Source organism: Pristis pectinata, chromosome 23, assembly GCF_009764475.1.
Source record: "Pristis pectinata isolate sPriPec2 chromosome 23, sPriPec2.1.pri, whole genome shotgun sequence".
NCBI classification, from domain to species: Eukaryota; Metazoa; Chordata; class Chondrichthyes; order Rhinopristiformes; family Pristidae; genus Pristis; species Pristis pectinata.
In genome coordinates this window covers 18810890-18831035 of record NC_067427.1, presented here as the reverse complement: position 1 = coordinate 18831035, position 20146 = coordinate 18810890, and the positions used below count along the sequence as shown (strand labels likewise).

The window sequence follows — 20146 nt, the reverse complement described above, 5'->3', positions numbered from 1 at the left end:
GTTGTACAGAATTCTATGTTGCTAGACTAATGTATCAATTCAGTGTCTTTGATTCCCATACCCACCTGGAAGGGCAAGAGCATCAATGAACTGAGTTCTCCTTCTTTTGTGTTACCCTAACTAGAGCACAGCCAGGCTATTCCTCCATTGGTTATTGCAATCCATTATCCCCCCAGCCATTGTAGATGCTCATTGAACAATTCATGGGAATTGTCCATCCTTATTTTAAGCCTGAACTGTGCAGCTCAGCAGGCCTTTCCAAGAGGCCTTAAGATTTTTTTGCCTTAAGAATATTAGATAAGATTTTGTGAGAATATGTAATTTACATGGGCAGTTTTTAATAGCAAATTCTTATTTCTGCTTTTATTGGCTGAATTTAAATTCCCCAACTGCAGTAGTTTGATTTGAACTGAGTCTCTGGCTCTAAATCCAGACTTTTGGATTACTGGTCCAATAACATGGTAACCTGCGTCAAGACCCTAGTGAGATTCAGCATCGTCGCAAAACAGGTGAAATAACATTCTTCACTGCAGTCCAAAGACCACGTGGGAAAAAAACTCAACCTTTTGCATTTACTGGATCTGCTTTACTTTCTATACAAAAACTGTACAATGAACAACATGCATCCTGCGTGACAGCAGACATGTAGAAAATGTAATTTCCCAGAATCAGTTCCATTTTCCAGCTTTGTCTTTTCTAAAACTTTATGCTGTTGTTAGATTTTCCAGTGGGTCCTTTCTTCAATTTCTTCTTAATAAAAGGATTCTGTTGTGTCTGTATAAAAGGAATAAGGAGGAGAAGTGATGGCTGTCATAAGAGGGATAATTTTTACTTTGATTCTCACCATTACTGCAAACAAAAGTGCCATGGGGGGGGTTTATCAGTGTCTCAGCCAGCTCTGCCAAGCAGAACATTACTTTTCTCCTACTTATCCATTAATTCTTCCACATCCCCTCACTTGACAACTAATATTTTAGGGGTACACAGTTGTCCTGGACTAGGGGGATTGGATTGGAGGGGAACAGGACTGATTGGATGACTCAAAGATCACAGCCAAGATGGGCTGATTGGGATACGCTAACAGTGACAATACTGCAACTCTTCTTGGTTTAAGCACTTTGGATCTTCTGAGATGGAATGCAAAAATACAAATCCCTCACCAGAACTGGGCCCACACACGACTATTCCAGAATTTCTGAGGTTGCTACTTTTAAGTTGTTCCAGATCAGGTTCTCTGTTTCGACAAAAGAGTTAGATATCCAATTACAGAAATCAGTACAAGTTACCTTAGGCAGAGAAATCTGGTTAGACCCCATTTGGGGTAATACCTTCAGTTCTGGGTACCAAAACAATTGCATCAGGACAGGCTGTATCAGCTCATCTTGCAATCCCTCGAGTACAGAAAATAACAGGTGATCTAATTGAGTGGTTTAAGATTAGAGGATGTGAATGGAGGAATACAAAACAGGGGAATCAAAACTTTAGACTGATCAGAAATGTCAGAATGCACTTCTCTACACAAATAGCTGTTAAAATCAGGACCTTTTTGTCCCCACAAAATAATAATTCAGAGGATCAATTGAAAATCTCAAAACTGAGAATTTTTGTTGGGTGGGATGATTAATCTGGGGCAGGTGGAAATGAAGATCAACCATGATCCAACTGTACCAAAGAACTAAAGAAACTCAAGTCCTGCTGCTCCTTTCTTACTCTTGGTGAGCAACTATATGATGCTTACACTTTTCCGTTTCCTTGGCAATGGTGCCACAACCTCCATTTTTTCATCATCATCGTCATCATGCTTGCCTGGGAGATGTTCATTCATTTCAGCCTCTTCCCTTGTTGCCTCTTGTCTGCTAAACAAGTGCTCTGAAAGGCAAACTTTAATTGTTACAGCAAAGGGGCTCACACACAAGGGAGCTGGCAAAACCAGTACAGATACAGTTAGGTAGGGTGCTGAGGGAGGAGTAATTGACTGTCAATAAGGAAGTGAGGGACCTGGATTAACATCAGTAGAGGCACTGCTGACAGGAGGAGTTACTTGGTCATTGTGCTGGGGAGCTGGATTATCCAGTCAACCACAGGATGCTGGGGTAGAGATCACTGAATGAGACAGGCAAAAAATCATCAGGAGAGATCAGTACCACATTGGAGCATGCATTTACCCAATGAACCATCCAGGAAGAGTTATGTTTTACATGGAGCGATTCCAGAAACTGGCAGTGTTCTCTCTACAGTAAGAGAGAATGAGCAAATTTTTTGACTGTGTTGACTTATTGTGATCTGGAACTCACTGACTTTTTAGGCAGTGAATTCCAGAAAGGAGATCTTATTAAATCGGATAGGAACTTGAAAAGAGAAATTCACAAGTCCAACAGGGTAAAGGGCTAACCAGATAACTTTTGAAAAAAAAGGGTCAAAATTTATAATGGAGCAACTGGGACTGGAGGGCTTGAATTACAAGGAGAGACCTGGGACTTTTTTCCCTGGAGCATAGAGGGCTGAAGGGTGAACTTATAGAGGTGTATAAAATCACAAGGGGCACAGATACGGTGAATGGTCCCAGTCTTTTTCCCAGGGTAAGGAAGTCTGAAACTAGAGGGCATACAGTAGGTTTAAGGCAGCTTTTTCACGAGAGGGTGGTGGATTTATGGAACGAGCTGCCAGAGAAAGCTGTAGAGGCAGGTACAATTACAACACTTTAAAGACATTTAGACAGGCACATGGATAGGAAGGGTTTAGGGGGATATGGGCCAAGCACAGGCAAATGGGTCTAACTCAGGTAGACAATTTGGTGAGCACAGACCATTTGAGCTGAAGGGCCTGTTTCCATGCTGTATAACTCTAATGGCCTCCTCCTTCACTGAACAAATGCCACATGGCTTGATCACCAGTGAGATTCAGGTTAAAGGTCACATCCTCCCAAGCGATCACAGGGACTCAGCACGTACTCACCTGGGTACAGGTCACTAAGACTGTCATCTGAGTGGTCACTCTCACTCCCTCCACTCTCATCGGGCTCCCAGAACTTAGGTTTGTGGTGAGGTTCCTCATCAGATTCTCGCTTCCGATTTTTCTTTTGGGACAGGCACGCTGGGACAAAGGGAACCCCAAGAGCTACACACTCCTCATCTGGACATAAGTACAGGAACACAGCACCAGGTCAAGACTGGCCCCAAAGGCAAAACGACCTTCAAACAAAGTGCTCCCCAGGAGCCAGTTACTGGCTGGGATCCAATTGAAGGATTCAATTTGTTAAGAGGTGGGTTTATATAGTTGCAAAAACTGCCAGGGCTGCCAGTATAGCATTAAACAAGAAGCGAACATTAACACTGGCCATGAAGATTCAGCAAACCCAGTCAAAACTGCCACCACCAAAATATGTATAGAGTCACAAGCTGGAATCTAACCAAAGATTTGGGAGGGAGGATGGGGCTTAAATACAGTAAAATATACCTGGAAATAAGTTCTGAAGTGGATTCTAATTGAGGTGACGGGTTTACACGAGACAAGTTACTTAGCAGTGAATTGAAGGAAGTTTAATTGTGGAGTTTGCAATGCATCTGACAAAGCCTTGAGCAGTTTATAATCAATTGCTGAAGCCTTAAAATTATTCACCTTGTGCACTTTCCCTACCCATCCCCCAATCTTAGTTTTGCACGGCAGACTCACATTTCTTCAGCGCTCTTTGATACCGTTTCCCATTCACATGGCGGAGGATGTGTTGTGGAATCTTGTTAATATGGCGGATTGTTAACTTGCAGAACAGCTGCTGTCTGAAAAAGAGCAGGAGTTAAAGGACATAGTTCCTGGATGCCTCAAGTGCCTAACAGCCAATGAAGTGCTTTCAAGTTTAGTCATTTCAAATGGCAGCCAATTTGTGCCCAGCAAGGTTCCACAATAGCAAATAAACCACTAAATGTTGATTTTGGTCAAGGGATAAATATCGCCTCGGGATCCTTTACACTCACCATTTGAGAGACATTGCCTCTGGCAATGCAGCGGACCAGAAATACACGTCTAGATTAGTGGGACTTCAACCTTGAGAGTGTTTGCTGGGTCAGCACATGGATATTGGTTCTATATCTAATCCATGCTATACCCAAGAACAGCAAGTGCCACAAGATGTTTGATTGCCCTAAACTTGCAGTCAGATGAACTGAAAAGTCTTGCACTTACGGATTTTTTGTGCTGGGCACGATGTGTGGCTCGAATTGATTGTAGTTAAATGGCTCTTTCATCATCAGGCGCTGGTACTTCTTGCCCTTTGTGTAGGCCTGTAAATCAGCCAACCGGTATGGCAATTCGTGCCCAGTCAGGGAACATTTCACCTTAAAAGCACCAGAAACAAGTATTTACAATCCAATGAAAATATGCCAAGTATTATTGTGACTTCATTTTTTTAAAATTAATAAGCTAGCTTGGCTCAGTTGTTTGCATCTTGACTCCTATCTCTGGAATTCATAGGTTCAAGTCTGCCACTCCTGCAGGGCAGCGTTATCAGAGGGACCATCACCTGTTCAGATAGATAAGCACGGCATTATGAGAAGAGCAAAGGTGGTTCTCTCTGGTGAACTGAGCCAACAGTTCTCTCTAATCAAAAAGCACAATGGTTGGGACCTTGCTGCGTGCAGTTTGCAAAGATGATTCCACCCCACAATCCCACCACTTCCATACATGAATCTCTCCTGTAGACTCCAGTGAGAGGACTCAAATGTCCTGGAGAAGCAATGAGGTCTGTGAATCAACAGACTGGTTCATTTCTCATGATGTGCAAGACATCACTTCCAGCAAATCCCAACCCATTTTACATCAGAAACTGTTGGAGAGTCCCACTAGTGTTTTTTATGACTTTTCCAATGGACTCCTAGCCAGCATCCCATATTCCATTCTCACAATGTACTGTTTGTCCAATACTCCTGTGCCAAGACTCCTGGTTAAGCAGCACTTCAATCTTAAAATTCCTATCCTCACTATCCCCATTTTCTAATATCCGCCATAAACCTCCACTCCTCACTTTTTCTTCATCCTCAGATTTAACTCACAGCACTATTAATATGTGTGCTTTCAGTTGCCAATATCTTAACTACACAAGCTTCCTCTCTGACCCTCACCACCACCCTGGAGGGCCTTTCTTCTTTTAAGTCATTCTTTAAAACCTATGACATCCTTAAAACATTATTAAAACATCTTTGACCAAGCTTCTAGTCATCTGTCCTCATATTTTATTTGACCGTGTATCAATTTCTTGTTTTATAACCACAACTGAAGTGACAAGACTTTTTGCAACATTAACACTCCTATATTAGAAGCTGAAGTGCCCTTTACAGAGAGTTGTAAAGAACCAACCACATTGGTTAAGGAAAGGAGTCACATTCAGGTAAGCATGACAGATTTCTCATTCCAAGTGGGCATTAGTCAATTCGTTCGCTTTTTTTTACAAAAATCCAGCTGCCGCATTTGTCACTTTTACCACAAATAACAACAAGGAAAACTAGGATTTAGTATGCATTACCAATAAAATGATGGGTGCAGATTCGAAGCAGCTTTCAAAAGGCAACTGACAAATTTTTCAAGAAAAATATTGCATGGATGCAAGTGCCAGTGAATGCGATAGATGGGTTGGCTCTTCCGAAGAGTTACCACGGTCTGAATGGAAGGAATCACCCTTTGGTAATACTCTATGACGATAATTAGGAACTTATTAGGATAATTAGGAAAAATCACATTTTTAGAGATTGTGGTGGGGTGACATGAAGTAGCAATTCGAATAACAGGAAAGTATTTACAAGGCCATACTTTATGTACTAGTATAGGATGCGTTTATAGGACCATAGAACAATACAGCACAATACAGGCCCTTCAGCCCACCACGTTGTGCCGACCTTCAAACCACTCCTAAGACTATCTAACCCCTTCCTCCCACATATCCATCTATCTTAAATTTGTAAATTTTTTTCTGATAACCCAATTAACCTGATTGCTCTTCCATTCCAGAACCCATCAGATTTCCATCTCCTTCAATGAGCAGGTAATCCATTTGGGCAGATTCCTGTGTATGGAAGAATGCAGAGGAATCTCAAGAAAGTCAAATCACATTTTAGATATATAATTGCATTGTGCTATGTAAATATATTAAAGGTCATTCACAATGTGTGAAAAATGCTGTGTTTAAAATGTTAATGTTTTTGATGTCCAATGTTTAATGTTTTAATAGAAAGAAAGAAAAACTTGCATTTATAAAGCACCTTTCTTAACCCAGAAGTGCTTTACAGTCAAGGAGGTACTCTAAGTTACAATTGTTATTGTACTGCAGGAAACACAGGGACCAATTTGCGCACAGAAATCTTATCTAAAGCCACGAGTAGATAATCTGCTTTTGATTGCAGAATGAACACTGGCCAGGGCACATCTTGCTCTTCTCCGCACTATTAATTGGGCTCTGTTGTGTCCATCAGTTTAAAGCAGCATGTATAGCACTCAGCAGCAGAGGTTGCTACTAACAGGAGCCAGTGCTGGGGAATTTAACTATGAAGCTGGATACTCCAAAGGCCGAGTGAACGTCCATCTCCAATAGTTGCTGGGTGTTGATTTCTGGGGAGCGAGTGGCAGGTGTGTATTTACAGGGCCGGGTCTGTAAACGTGCCTCACACTCACCCGGTTGTTGCCGCATGGCTGCAGGGTTGGGTGTTGCTGCAGGAAGGCGGCGAGGTCCGGGGACGGAGACCCGGCACTCGGGCCGGACGACGGCTCCATCATCGCAAGGCCGATACGATTAGAATTGAATGTAGCAACTTAATATCCGGGTCAAACACGCGGACCACCAGGTGCCGGAAATGCAATTAGCACCACTTCCGGGTTTTAAAAAAAAATGAGACGGATCCAAACAAAACGATATTTAATATGTGAGTTTTAGTTATAATCTCAAAACCTTGATCCCACCCGTGGATTAAAACTATATTTAAATAATCACTTCGTTTCACAGTTTTTTAAAAACTTGCATTGCTGTAGCGCCTTCCAGTACAATAAGCGGTTCCCAAGCATGAAATAATTTGGAGATGTAAACAGACTTCCGGTAATATGGCGCATGTGAAAGTGCTCTATCTCCCACACAGCAGCCGGTAGAGTTTACTCACAGTGACTCAAACATAAAGACTGATGAGGCTTGGCGTGCGTTCGATTTCAGAAGCTTTTTTTTGCCTTTGTAACGATGGGATAATATAGAATTCAACGCTGAAGTAACAGGCAATTCAGTCCCAAGGTATATCCAATACATTTGTTCAAGCCTCTAGCGTCCTATCAAATATCATTTTCTTTCTCTCTGTGTATTTACATAGGTTTTTAAAATGCCTTCATTCTATCTGCCTCCAGTTTTCAATGGAAATAGAAATAGGGAGCAGGCCATTCAGCCCTCAGTGCCTGCTGCACCATTCAAGTATTTTTGGTATTAATGTGACTAGTTCCTCAAATTCAAGTATGTTTTTTGTTGCAGATCTATAAACTTGTAGGTTTGTGATGGAACTTCCCAACTTGACACAACACCTCCACTGAAGCATCTTCTGTTTAAAGATTAAATAGTTTTGCAAATATAATTAGGATGGAAATATTGTTTGGTGCTGTCATTCTACATTATTTTGCTAAATTGAAATATTTCACAAGAGAGTTTAAAGATAGTCTGATAAAATAACAATGTTTTATTTAAAATTGGTAGAATTGGGTGAGCAGTAGTGCAGCAGTCAGGGCTGCTGCCTCACAGCTCCGGGGACCTGGACTGAATCCTGACCTCAGGTGCTGTCTGTGTGGCTTTCTCTGGGTCCTCTGGTCTCCTCCCGCATCCCAAAGACGTGCTTGAGGCCACTGCAAATTATTGTAAGTGGGTAGCAGGAGATTCAGGGAAAGTGAGGGAGAGAATAGGTTACAGGGAAGTAAGGGGAGGCTATAGGACTGCATACACTCGATGGGTCGAACAGCCTTCTCTGTCATGAGAAAGTATGATTGGAACATTATTCTGTTGCTCTGGAAAGTAAGTCAGAATTGTGCAACTCAAGTCTCTGGAGTGCTATTTAAACCAAGAGATGAGCATCCAACCCAGCGAGCCTTGGCCACCGTGGACTGGTATCAGAATTGACCCTAAGAGGAGCCTCACGCCACGTGACCATGCACACTGCCTGGTCCCAACCCCAACACATCGGTCAGTCCACCCCTGCCTCATCTCAGCTGCCGCTGAAACTCACAATCTCGATGTTGTTATCTCTACTCTCAATAAATTCAACAAACTCCTGGCCGGATCCTTTGATTACACCGTCCATTTAATCGCGGATCCTCAGAGCGTAAGTATAGCCGGAGCAAAAATAAAACCTGCTGAAGGAACCCTGTGGAGGCAAAGGCCATTTCATTGCCTCTACACAGGCTGCTTGACCCACTGTATTCCTCAAGCAGCTTGTTTTTTTTAATCCAGAATCCAATATCTGCAGCCTCTTGTGTCTCCGGTAAGTACCGCTGCTTCCTTCAATGAGTGCTTGGTTCAGAGAAACACTGTAGTACAGGACGGGACCAGGGGGCGGCAGGTAGGAACCAAGAAACCGAGAGAGCAACAGAAAGGCAAAGAGCAGAAAACCGAACCTCCGCAAGTGGAACGGGCAGTACACCGCGAGGTAGGAGTGTATCAACATGAGTGATACACTGAGGGTGTGGGGTGTATCACAGGGTCTCAGTGAGGGGTGTATCAGAGGGTCGCACTGAGGGGTGCGGGTGTATCAGAGGGTCACACTGTAGGGTGTATCAGAGGGTCACACTGAGGGGTGCGGGTGTATCAGAGGGTCACACTGTAGGGTGTATCAGAGGGTCACACTGAGGGGTGCGGGTGTATCAGAGGGTCACACTGTAGGGTGTATCAGAGGGTCGCACTGAGGGGTGCGGGTGTATCAGAGGGTCACACTGTAGGGTGTATCAGAGGGTCGCACTGAGGGGTGCGGGTGTATCAGAGGGTCACACTGTAGGGTGTATCAGAGGGTCGCACTGAGGGGTGCGGGTGTATCAGAGGGTCACACTGTAGGGTGTATCAGAGGGTCACACTGAGGGGTGCGGGTGTATCAGAGGGTCACACTGTAGGGTGTATCAGAGGGTCACACTGAGGGGTGCGGGTGTATCAGAGGGTCACACTGTAGGGTTTATCAGAGGGTCACACTGAGGGGTGCGGGTGTATCAGAGGGTCACACTGTAGGGTGTATCAGAGGGTCACACTGAGGGGTGCGGGTGTATCAGAGGGTCACACTGTAGGGTGTATCAGAGGGTCGCACTGAGGGGTGCGGGTGTATCAGAGGGTCACACTGTAGGGTGTATCAGAGGGTCACACTGAGGGGTGCGGGTGTATCAGAGGGTCACACTGTAGGGTGTATCAGAGGGTCGCACTGAGGGGTGCGGGTGTATCAGAGGGTCACACTGTAGGGTGTATCAGAGGGTCACACTGAGGGGTGCGGGTGTATCAGAGGGTCACACTGTAGGGTGTATCAGAGGGTCGCACTGAGGGGTGCGGGTGTATCAGAGGGTCACACTGTAGGGTGTATCAGAGGGTCACACTGAGGGGTGCGGGTGTATCAGAGGGTCACACTGTAGGGTGTATCAGAGGGTCACACTGAGGGGTGCGGGTGTATCAGAGGGTCACACTGAGGGGTGCGGGTGTATCAGATGTAGTGAAGGGTTGTCTGTGTATTTCACGATGAGCTTCTGGCAGACGAGACCAGGGCTCGACCCTGCTCTGGGACATCCCGGGCGGCGGCGGGAAGCCGGTGCACTTGTATTCCGTTCCCCGCTGCATCCCTCCAAGGTTGGGAAACAAAGGTGCGGGTTGTGCAGAGGGGAGCGGGAAGGAGAGGCGTTGGCTGTTGAATGTGAAGTTGCCGGGCAGGGAGAGCTGGTGTTTCAGGAGCAGGTCCTTTCAGTGGGGCTGGAAGCTCGGCACAGCGGGCTCTGAGCTGCGGGGACAGGGAGGGGGACAGATCGGGAGGCATTCGCGATCCGCCCTGACCAGGGGTAACGGTGTGAAGCAAGAGAGGCGGTGACGGGACACATCCCGCCCCAGACCCGTGGGGCAAGCTCCCCCAGCCAGGATCTGTGGGACTTCACTGGTTTCTCACGAGAAGGGAAGTGTTCCTGCGTGGGCTGGAGCTGGGGTGTGTTTACGGAATTCCAGTCTGTTCCCGAAAAATAAAGGGAAAGCGAGAAACACCGGGTCCTGACACTGCCGCCGTTATCTCCCTACAAAACCCCCGCCTGGGAGAGGCAGCGTTTCCTGCACAGCGGGACGGTCTGAGGGTGGATATTTACCTTGGAGCTGTCCCCCGGACCTCCTGCCCCGAGCTGCCGGCCAGCTGCCCCGCATTGTTCACCTGTTTGCACAGGCGGCAGCTTCAGCCGGGACCCGCAGGTTTTCCACACCACTTTTTCCCAGGTTCCCGTCCAGACAAGAGGATGGTTTGAACATCACTTCGCAGGGGTGTAGAGCGGGGCACGCCGACTCAGAATGAGGGATCGGACACGCAGGGGGGAGTCGGGAAGACATTTCTTCACCGGGGGTTGTGAATCTTTGGAAATCTCTCCCCGGCAGGAGGCTCGGTCACTGGGTGTATTCAGGTGTATGCATATTCAATCAAAGAATATGGGGTTAATGCAGGAAAGTGGTCCTGAGGTAAAAGATCAGCCATGATCTTATTGAGTGGCAGTGTAGGTTGGAGGGGCCGAATGGCCTAGTATTTCTTGTTCTTAACCAAATACTTGAACCGACCCTCACTGGGGGACAGGTCCCACACACACTGACCCTCACTGGGGTATGGGTCCCACACACGCCAACCCTCACTAGGGGATGGGACCCACACACACCGACTTTCACTTGGACGCCATTACAACAGGCAATATCTGTCATAGGGTTGTGGGCCCCCGGGGGCTCCTGTGCATGGATTCACGGTAACTACATCTCACAGTCTGTACACCCATGGAATCTGTACCCCAGTCAATAGGTGCCTCTATTAAAGTCTGTGAGATGCCAGATGTAATGACACGCCTGTGTCTTGGGGGAATCGCACCCTGCCTGAACAGTGTTTGGTGACACTGCCTGGGTTCAACAGCTCCCCATCACCAGCTGGCATATTCTGCTTCAACAGATAGTGCCTCTCCTGTCTCTAGTTTACAACTTCCTTTAGTAATTTCTTGCCCCATAACTGCTTCTAAAAAATGCGCACAATCCTCCAACTCCAGTGGCAGGATAAGTGAACCAGCATTAGTGGTCTCCCCCCAGCCAACATCGCCAGCACCAAGCCCCTGGTTACACACTCAGTCAGCTCTCCAGTGGGTAGACCTCATGTTGGTTACAAGGCTAAACCAGCTTCCTGAAGCCACTCTACTCTGGGCTCTGTCATGGCAAGAAACAGCCAGGTGGACATCGGAAAAGATCCATGGATGTTCTCAGTCTCCGTGCAAGAGTGTAACATCCCCACCAACTAAAATGAATCCTTGGTTCGTGACACTCAAAATAGAGGAGGTGCATTTGGAACAACATTGAAAACCCGAATCCCTTTAGATGCAACAGAAGTCCAGCATAAGCAACAGGAGTGAACCAACTCCCAACTCCCACCTGCCCGACTCCTGCCCCACCTATAGCAGAGTATAGGTCTCATCAGTCACTTCAGGAGTGGAAGCAAATCATCCTTGAGTGGGAAGGACTGCCTGAGAGAGAAAGAGCGAGCGAGCGAGAGAGAGGCCCCTCTGGAGACTGGATACCAGCAAGCTAAGTAGCTGATCGCATTCCCCTCTGGCCACTCCCTCATTTACAGGTCATGAGCTCAAGTCCTGATCTGAGATTCAAGCCCATGGCAACATTGTAAAAAGAACCTTTAACTTAGGGAATTTCCATAAGGCGTATCTCGGAAACGTAAACCACCCTTGGCCACAAATAACTACAAGGGCAGGGGACCAAAAGGTTAGTCAAAGAGATGGGTTGTAAGAAAAGAAAGATGAGCTTGTAAATGATGCCTTTCCCAACCTCACCAATCCCTACGCACGCCTCACAACAAATTAAAGAAGCATAGACCCTATTCCAGCTTCGCAAACGAGATGCCTGATTTGTGTAGGGCAAGATCCCACAAACATCAGGGTGGCAATAACCAGCTTTAGTGGGGTTAATTGAACACAATTTGGGCCCATGTCCCAGGGAAATACCCCTAAAAAGGGTCATAAAGTGTCTAAAAAGAGCGAGATAGGTAAAGAGGTGGAGGGTTTTCCAAAGATTTATTTACTGAAGGCACGACTACCTCTGGAGAGATTTTCATTGCACAGAATATAAGAGCCTGGAGATCTTGCAGGGTTGTGGTACTGAAGGAAGTCACCGTGATAGGAGGGAGTGAGACTAGGAAGCGATATTAAAATCGAGGTCAATAAGAGGGGCTTTGAAGATCCCGTGACCATCTGACTCGAGAAGGGCAGCGCCATCAGCTACACACAACACAGTTCTGTCCAATTCCTCAGTGGGTGGATGTCCCACTTGGTCTGGGACTGAGCTCACACACATATACAGGTAGGTGTCTTGTGTCTCTGTAAGGGTAAGTATCTGGGTTGAGTCAGTTGACAGCAAATGCCACACAAATAATTTCACAGCCCTTTGGCAAGGGAGGGGATTGTTAATCCCTGTGTACACACAAAACTGCATGTGCAGAGGGGCCAGTTGAGACCTGGATGAAGCTTGACTGTGACAGCTCTTGTGGTTGAATAGCCTGCATCTGGGTTATTGAGCTGTGAGATCACAGTTTCCTGGGGACATTTTCTGCTTTGTTCCTTAGTAAGCCTTTCAATTGATTTTTAACTTGGATCCAGAGAGAAAGTGGGAGACAGAGCAGGAAAGAGAGAGGGGGGAGAGAGAGACAGAGAGAGAGTGTGAAAAGCAAAGAGAAAGAGCTAATGAAAGTCTAGTTAGTTGGAGGCTTATAATTTTCCACTTCAGGCAAGAGACAGCCAGACAATTTGTGCACAAACAGTATAGATCCCTTCAAGCAATGATTAATCAAGAAGTGCACACAGGGGAAATATGAAGATTAGAAAGAGACAGAGAAAAAGCTGGAGGCACAGAGATAGAGAGAGTGAGAGAGAGGCAATGAATGCCTGGATAACAATACTCACAGTCAGTGTGTGTGGAACCCGTCCTCCAGTGAGGGTCAGTGTGTATTGGACCTGTCCCCAGTGAGGGTCAGTGTGTGTGGGACCCTTCCCCCAGTGAGGGTCAGTATGTATGGGACCCGTCCGCCAGTGAGGGTCCGTGTGTGTGGGACCCGTCCCCCAGTGAGGGTCAGTGTGTGTGGGACCCGTTCCCCAGTGAGGGCCAGTGTGTGTGGGACCTGTCCCCCAGTGAGAGTCAGTGTGTGTGGGACCCATCCCCTAGTGAGGGTCAGTGTGTGTCGGACCTGTACCCCAATAAAGAGCAGCATGCAAAAATAAAGAAGTGATAAATTGACTGGGAAATCTTTTTGTTTTGACCTGGGACACCTGTTTCTTGGTTTGTGCAAACCTTAGGCATTGAATCAAAGGGAGTCAGTGACCTCACCATTCCCACAATGACAGCTTGTACTTTTAATGATTTAATATTGTTATTAGTTTTGTTTGATGACAAGAAAGTGAAGAGACTTAGATTTTCCCCACTGGCCTTGCCGGGGCCCAGACAATCCCCTCACTTCTATTGTGTGTTGCTGATAGCTGGTATTGGCTTCAGACCAGTTAACCCTGGAAGTTGCTGAGAGGCACCTGTAAAAACAGACTGACCGGCCAAACACTCAGGGCGTCCTGAGCCAACAAGTTCACTCCAACCCACAGCAGATCGCTGCATTTGGATCTCTCAAACGTTTCTGTTTCAGCCTTTGATCCTTTGGGCCCACAGATCCCGGCTGCCCAGCAAATTGCCTGGTATGTGGGGAGGGGAGGGGAAAAGTCTCGACCGTGGAGGTTCAGTTGCGACATTCAGAAGGTAGCTGGACAGGTGTCTGGGGGGGCGGGGAGGAGCTTGCGGGTCTGTGGGGGGGAGTGCGGGGCAGTGGGACCAGCTGATTGCCTTTAGACAGAGTTGGTCTAGACTCGGTGGGCTGACTGGCCTCCTTCCGTGTTGTAACCATTCTGTGGTTGGTGCAGGATACGGAGAGATATGTGGACTGAGGGACAGAAACACTGCGTCTGCATGAGAGAGCATAACTTCTGGGGTGTGTAGCTCGATATATTATAAGACCTGGAAATCCTAAGCATGTCATTCTGATGAAGCATCATTAACCTGAAACATTAACTCTATAGATGCTGCCTGGACCCCTGAATTTCTTGAGCATTTTTTGTTTTTATTTTGGATTTCTAGCAGCTGCAGGTCTTTTCTTTCAGCTAAACTTCTTCACGTGGTGGTGCGTACATAGAATGAGCTGCCAGGGGAGTGGTTGAGGCAGGTAAAATAAGGACATTTAAAAGACATTTGGACAGGTACATGGATCAGAATCATGTTTATTATCACAGGTATATGTCATGACATTTGTTATGTGTGGCAGCAGTACAGCGCAAGACATAAAAATTGCTGTAAGTTACAAAAAAAATAAATAGTGCAAAACAGGAATAATGAGCTTGTGCTTATGGGTTCATGGACCGTTCAGAAATCTGATGGCAGAGGGGAAGAAGCTGTTCCTGAAACATTGAGTGTGGGTCTTCAGGCTCCTGTACCCCCACCCCGATGGTAGTAACAAGAAGAGGGTATGTCCCGGATGGTGAAGGTCCTTAGTGATGGATGCCGCCTTCTTGAGAAACCGCCTCATGAAGATGTCCTCGATGGCAGGGAGAGTTGAGCCCGTGATGGAGCTGGCTGAGTCCACAACCCTCTGCAGCCTCTTGCAACCCTGCGCATTGGAGCCTCCATACCAGGCGGTGATGCGACCAGTCAGAATGCTCTCCACCGTACATCTGTAGAAATTTGCAAGTCTTTGGTGTCATACCAAATCTCCTCAAACTTCCCACACACACTGACCCTCACTGGGGGACGGGTCCCACACACACTGATCCTCACTGGGGGACGGGTCCCACACACGCCGACCCTCACTGGGGGACGGGTCCCACACAGACTGACCCTCACTGGGGTACAGGATGTATGAAACAGACACAGGTAACACGGTGCTAAACAGGAAATAATTTGTTTTTACCTAGTGTGTAATCTGATTCCCTTGTTAACACAGCAGCATTGTCTTAATCTAGTTGGGTGTGATAAGTGTCATAAAACCACTGACATGAGTCAGACCCACCCATGTCTTGAGTCAGAGTTCTGATTCACTAGTTGTGCACCGCAAAAGATCTCATTTCAGCCTCGCTGAGCCCAAGCTCAGGCCATGATAAGGTGTTAGTGAAAGACTGTGGATTCTACACGGCAAACTATAAAGTACAGATACGGCAAGATAAGACTGAACTACTTTGGTGTCATGAGGTTCATAAGCATTCTCAAACAGCAGACCTATGAAGCCTTCCTTCACCACTGCTGCTGGCTCAGCAGATGAGTGTGTTGCTTGTAGAGACCAAACCCAACAGGTAAATGATGGTCAAAGTTCCACTGCTGGTCTGTGCTGTTGGCTGCAGTTACCCACTTTCTCCAGGCTACAGTTCTGTGCACAGCTGTTGTCAAATAGCTTTCCAGCATTCATGGTGTTTACAAGAATCCATAGAAATATCAGCTTTTCCATTAACCCCAGGAGCCACACATGGTGTAACACATGGAATAACATACAGCCCCATACACCACACACGGAAGAGCTAGTAGCAACAGCTCATAAATAGTAACCTTGCTGACTCCAATCTCTCAGTTCCTTTTATTACGCCGGTTCCTTCGTCCAAGCACTAACTGATCGTTTTACAGCATCTAATGTCAGTACATGGAATGAGTGTGCGCACTGCTGATGGTGTAATTGATCTCAGAGCAAATCCTATTCAGAACATAACCAGCATCTTAGTGGGAAGTGTCAAATCCTCTGGGCATGTTGCAGTAGGTTCAGCATTTTAAGATATCAATTATTGCAAAATTATAGGACATTTTGTCACACTATTGCAGAAAATACAAGGGTCTGTGTGACATCATTACTGTATGATCAGATTTCACCTCCAGGCACAGTTTCCTCTTCCTTGCCCTTTCTGGGACCATCCCCTTTGTGCCTCCTCTTCTGTCTCCACCAATCATTCCCCTTCTGATGGCACCTTCCCATGCACTCAGGGAAGTGATGCACTTCTTGTCCTTTTATTCTTCCTTTCCACCACCCAGGGACCCAACAGGCTCTACAAGGTGAAGCAGCAAATCACTTGCACTTTTTCCAATCTGATGTACACCATTCGATGCTCGCAATGTGGGCCCTTAGCATTGGAGAAACCAAACTCAGACTGGGTGGCTTCTTTGCAGAGCACCTGTGCTCAGTCCACAGGAGTGACCCTGACCTCCTTGTTGCCTGCCACCTTAATCCTCCATCCTTCCCCCACTCTGATCCATCTGTCTTTGGTGTCCTACACTGTTCTGAGGCCCAATGCAAGCTTGAGGAGAAACACCTCACCTTGGCACATTTCAACCTTTCCAGATGCAGTATCGAATTCAACAATTTCAGTTAACATGCTTTCTCGGTTTGTATCAGACCAGGCCATTTCTACTGTAGGTCATCCCTTGGTATGGTAGCGGTTAGCGTAACGCTATTACAGCACCAGCGACCCGGGTTCAATTCCGGCCGCTGTCTGTAAGGAGTTTGTCCCCGTGACTGCGTGGGTTTCCTCTGGGTGCTCCGGTTTCCTCCCACGTTCCAAAGACGTACGGGTTAGGAAGTTGTGGGCATGCTATGTTGGCGTCGGAAGTGTGGTGACACTTGTGGGCTGCCCCCAGAACACTCTATGCAAAAGATGCATTTCACTGTGTGTTTCAATGTACATGTGACTAATAAAGAAATCTTATTTTACATTGGCTCAGTTTTTTTTCTCTCTACTGACACAGAACACCGTCTTCTCCAGAACACAGCCTGTTCTGCTGGGCCTTCTAGTTCTACATTTTGCAGCATTTATGTTCTTTTGCTTCAGTTCTCTCTTACGAATTGCTCTGATTAACCGATCAACCAGGTGACTTCATCAACAGCTTATTCCCATGGCACAGAGATATTTCCTTGGTCCTATCCAAGCCTCTCCAACCCTCTCTGCTGCTCAAACTTGCATTGGGCCTCAGAACAGTGTAGGACACCAAAGACAGATGGATCAGAGTAGGAGAAGAGTGGAGGATCAAAGTGGCAGGCAACAAGAAGTCCAGGGTCACCCCTGTCGACTGAGAAGCCGCCGAGTCTGAGTTTGGTTACTCCAATGTTTTCTCTGTTTTCTGGCTCTGACAAAGGGTCTTCAACCTGAATCATTACCTCTGTTTCTCATCCCACAGACACTGATTGACATGCTGAGTGTTTCTAGCATTTTCTGTTTTTATTTCAGATTTCCAGCATCTGCAGATTTTTTATATTTACTATTACAGTACAGATTCGTACAGCAGAGACAGGGCTCTGTGTCAAATTAATGTAGAATATACCAGTCTTTATGTCACATTTTACAGCACGTACAAGGCTCTGCACATTACTACCATAAAGCAGCACTATCTCATTACAGTATAATTCTCTGTGCGGGCAGGGCTTGTGTCACATTATTGCTGAACTTGCACAAAATACAAGAAAATAGGAGCAGGAGGAGGCTATCCAGCCTGCCCCTGGCTGATCTATACTGGCTTCAATTCCTCTTCATACCCTTCTATTCTTCGATCTATCAAATAATTATCCACCTCCACTTTAAATACTTATACTGATCTGGTGTTCACCACTGCAATGAGTTATGTTGCATTATTACTGTAATATAGGGCTTGTGTCATGTTATTACTGAACAGATATTGTGGCTTGTGTCATGTTGTTACTGAACAGGTAAGACTTTGTGTCATGTTATTACAGTAATATAGGGCTCTGTGTCACACAATTACAGTACAAATAGGACTCTGTGTCACATTATTACTGTACAATAATGTTCCCTGTCACATAATTACACTTCACGTAGAGCTTAGGGTTGGATCATTACAGTAAAATTGGACTCTGTGTCACATTACTGCAGAAGACAGAGGATAATGTGCCCAATTTCCCTGTCCACTAAGGGATGTGTTCTTTTTCCTTCCTTTGAGTTTCTCTCTGGTTGATTCTCCTCTAAACCAGAAGTCACTGGGCAGTGACTGGGATCAGGAGTCCTGGTTGACTTCTCCATGTTATGAGCTTGGCCTCATTTGGAAACGACCAGGAGCAGGAGCCCTGGCTGGTTTCTCTCCCTCTAATCCTGGGACCACTGGTCATTGAAGAGGAGCTAAGACAAAGATCAGTGTAAGCCAGAAATGGAACCAGTCATATCCCAGCCCTCAGCTGGTTTGCAATGAATCAACTGAGCTTTGGGGAACATGCCCTCCTGTTACCACCCACATGTGTGAGATGGAGTTCCCCATAAGGCAACCAATGGGTTTTCTACTGGTTGAAATTGGTGGGAAGAAGCGGCTCTGCCCACAGCTCACAATTTCAGAGAAGTTCAAGTTCAAGTTTATTGGCATGGGTGTACAAACACAAGGTATAAATGCCATGAAAATTAGCTCCTTGCAGCAGCAGCACAGTACTTTACAAATGTAACATAAGTTGGCATCAGTTTAAATTAACACAAATTTTACATAACTTGCACAACAAAATAAACATAACGGCAGAGAGAATTCTGAGAATTATCTGAATGGAATCTCCAGCACAGGTGTTGGTATTCCAGCCCCAAACTGCACTCACTCTGACAACGTCTGTGCCTCACCCTCCCTTACTGGGGTTGCCAAGCCCCCAGGACTTTCCCTAGTGAGTGGATGGAAAGTCCTAAACTGTTTAACAAAGAGCATCTGCATTGGGAAGTTGGCTATGTTGTGTCTTAATGATCTATTGTGTCCTCCAGTTAACAACCAAACTGTCAAAGAGTCACAAGGACACAACATGGAAATACTTTTACCCTAATCCCACCCTAACCCATTTTGTTTTCCCTACTTTTCTCATCAATGCCTCCAAATTCTACCCCTCACCTACACACTAGGGGCCAATTAACTTACTGACCCTGTTGTTAACCTGGTGAGAGATAATTGCTTATAAATTTGCTTGTGCTGGGCTTCCCTTTAGTGTGCTCTCCAGCTGTCCATAATGATTCTCGGAGTAGTAAGTGATTGCACAGGTCTCCAGATTGAAGTGCATGGCTCCACAAATTCAGTCAGGCGTTTCCTGTTGTGAACCGTATTTGCTTTTTCCCACGTTGGATGCACACGTGATGTCATCACTTGTATGAAGCACTGCCAGGAGAAATTGATCCAACCCTGTGTGCCGTTGGTCACTCACAATCCACGCATGTTTTAACAGCAATGCCTGCTTTGCAGGTGCACAATTTAAAGGGAGATCTTCCTGATCAGGTCCCAGCTCAGCACGGGGAGCTCTGCTCAGGTGTTTCCCTCGGGACCCACCAAGATCACGGCTGTTTGCATCACCATCTCCTCCATTGCTCGACCAAATTCCCTCACAAGGCACCTATCATTTGATCAGATACCCCACCCACTGGCACTGAACACCTGGATGAGTTCCTGGAGGGTTTGTCACATGACCTCCCTGGTTTGTCATGTGATCTTCCTACCTCACCCACCAACGACATCAAAGCTAATAATCAGAAGTGTTCAGTTACAGAGTCATACACCGGTGAAACAGGCCTTTTGGCCCATCTCATCCATTCTGATCAGCAGGTACCCATCTATACTAATCCCATTTACCAGCACTTGATCCATAGCCTTCTATGCCTTGATAGGAACAAAAAAATATACACAGGTGTGTTGAAAAATGTATACTTTTTTTAAAAAATGTTCCTATGATTTTCTTCCTTGGACATTGATCCTTGCTTCCTGAAGACTCCAGGACAATGCAGGCAGGTTGGCAACCCTAAGTATTGGCCTCCTTTTGAAGACCCAAAACCTTGTTGACACCCATCCCGGGCCAGGTTAATGAGCAAGCTGATGGTTCAGTAAGTGGCCAATGGCCCCAGAATGACC

General features: G+C 46.2%; 1 protein-coding gene and 1 long non-coding RNA gene across 3 annotated transcripts in view; both read right to left on the bottom strand.

The window, feature by feature from the left end:
• Nucleotides 1–277: 277 nt before the first annotated feature.
• On the bottom strand, nt 278–6807 carry surf2 (surfeit 2). Of its 2 annotated transcripts, none has more exons than XM_052037373.1 (6): nt 6647–6807; nt 4180–4331; nt 3673–3776; nt 2956–3132; nt 1739–1869; nt 278–774 (listed from the first exon to the last, which is right to left on the bottom strand). In XM_052037373.1, the coding sequence occupies exons 1-6, from the start codon at nt 6671–6673 to the stop codon at nt 697–699; spliced, it is 669 nt and encodes a 222-aa protein (XP_051893333.1). In that variant the 5' UTR covers nt 6674–6807; the 3' UTR covers nt 278–696. The 2 variants fall into 2 exon arrangements, with proteins under 2 accessions (XP_051893333.1, XP_051893332.1); XM_052037372.1 differs by having other exon boundaries at nt 6658–6807.
• A 7706-nt stretch (nt 6808–14513) lies between these two features.
• Nucleotides 14514–20146, bottom strand: part of LOC127582236 (uncharacterized) — a 60449-nt gene continuing 54816 nt past the window's right edge. Inside the window, exon 3 of the long non-coding RNA XR_007958086.1 lies at nt 14514–14970. This is a non-coding gene — a long non-coding RNA (uncharacterized LOC127582236). The remainder of the gene's footprint in view (nt 14971–20146) is intronic.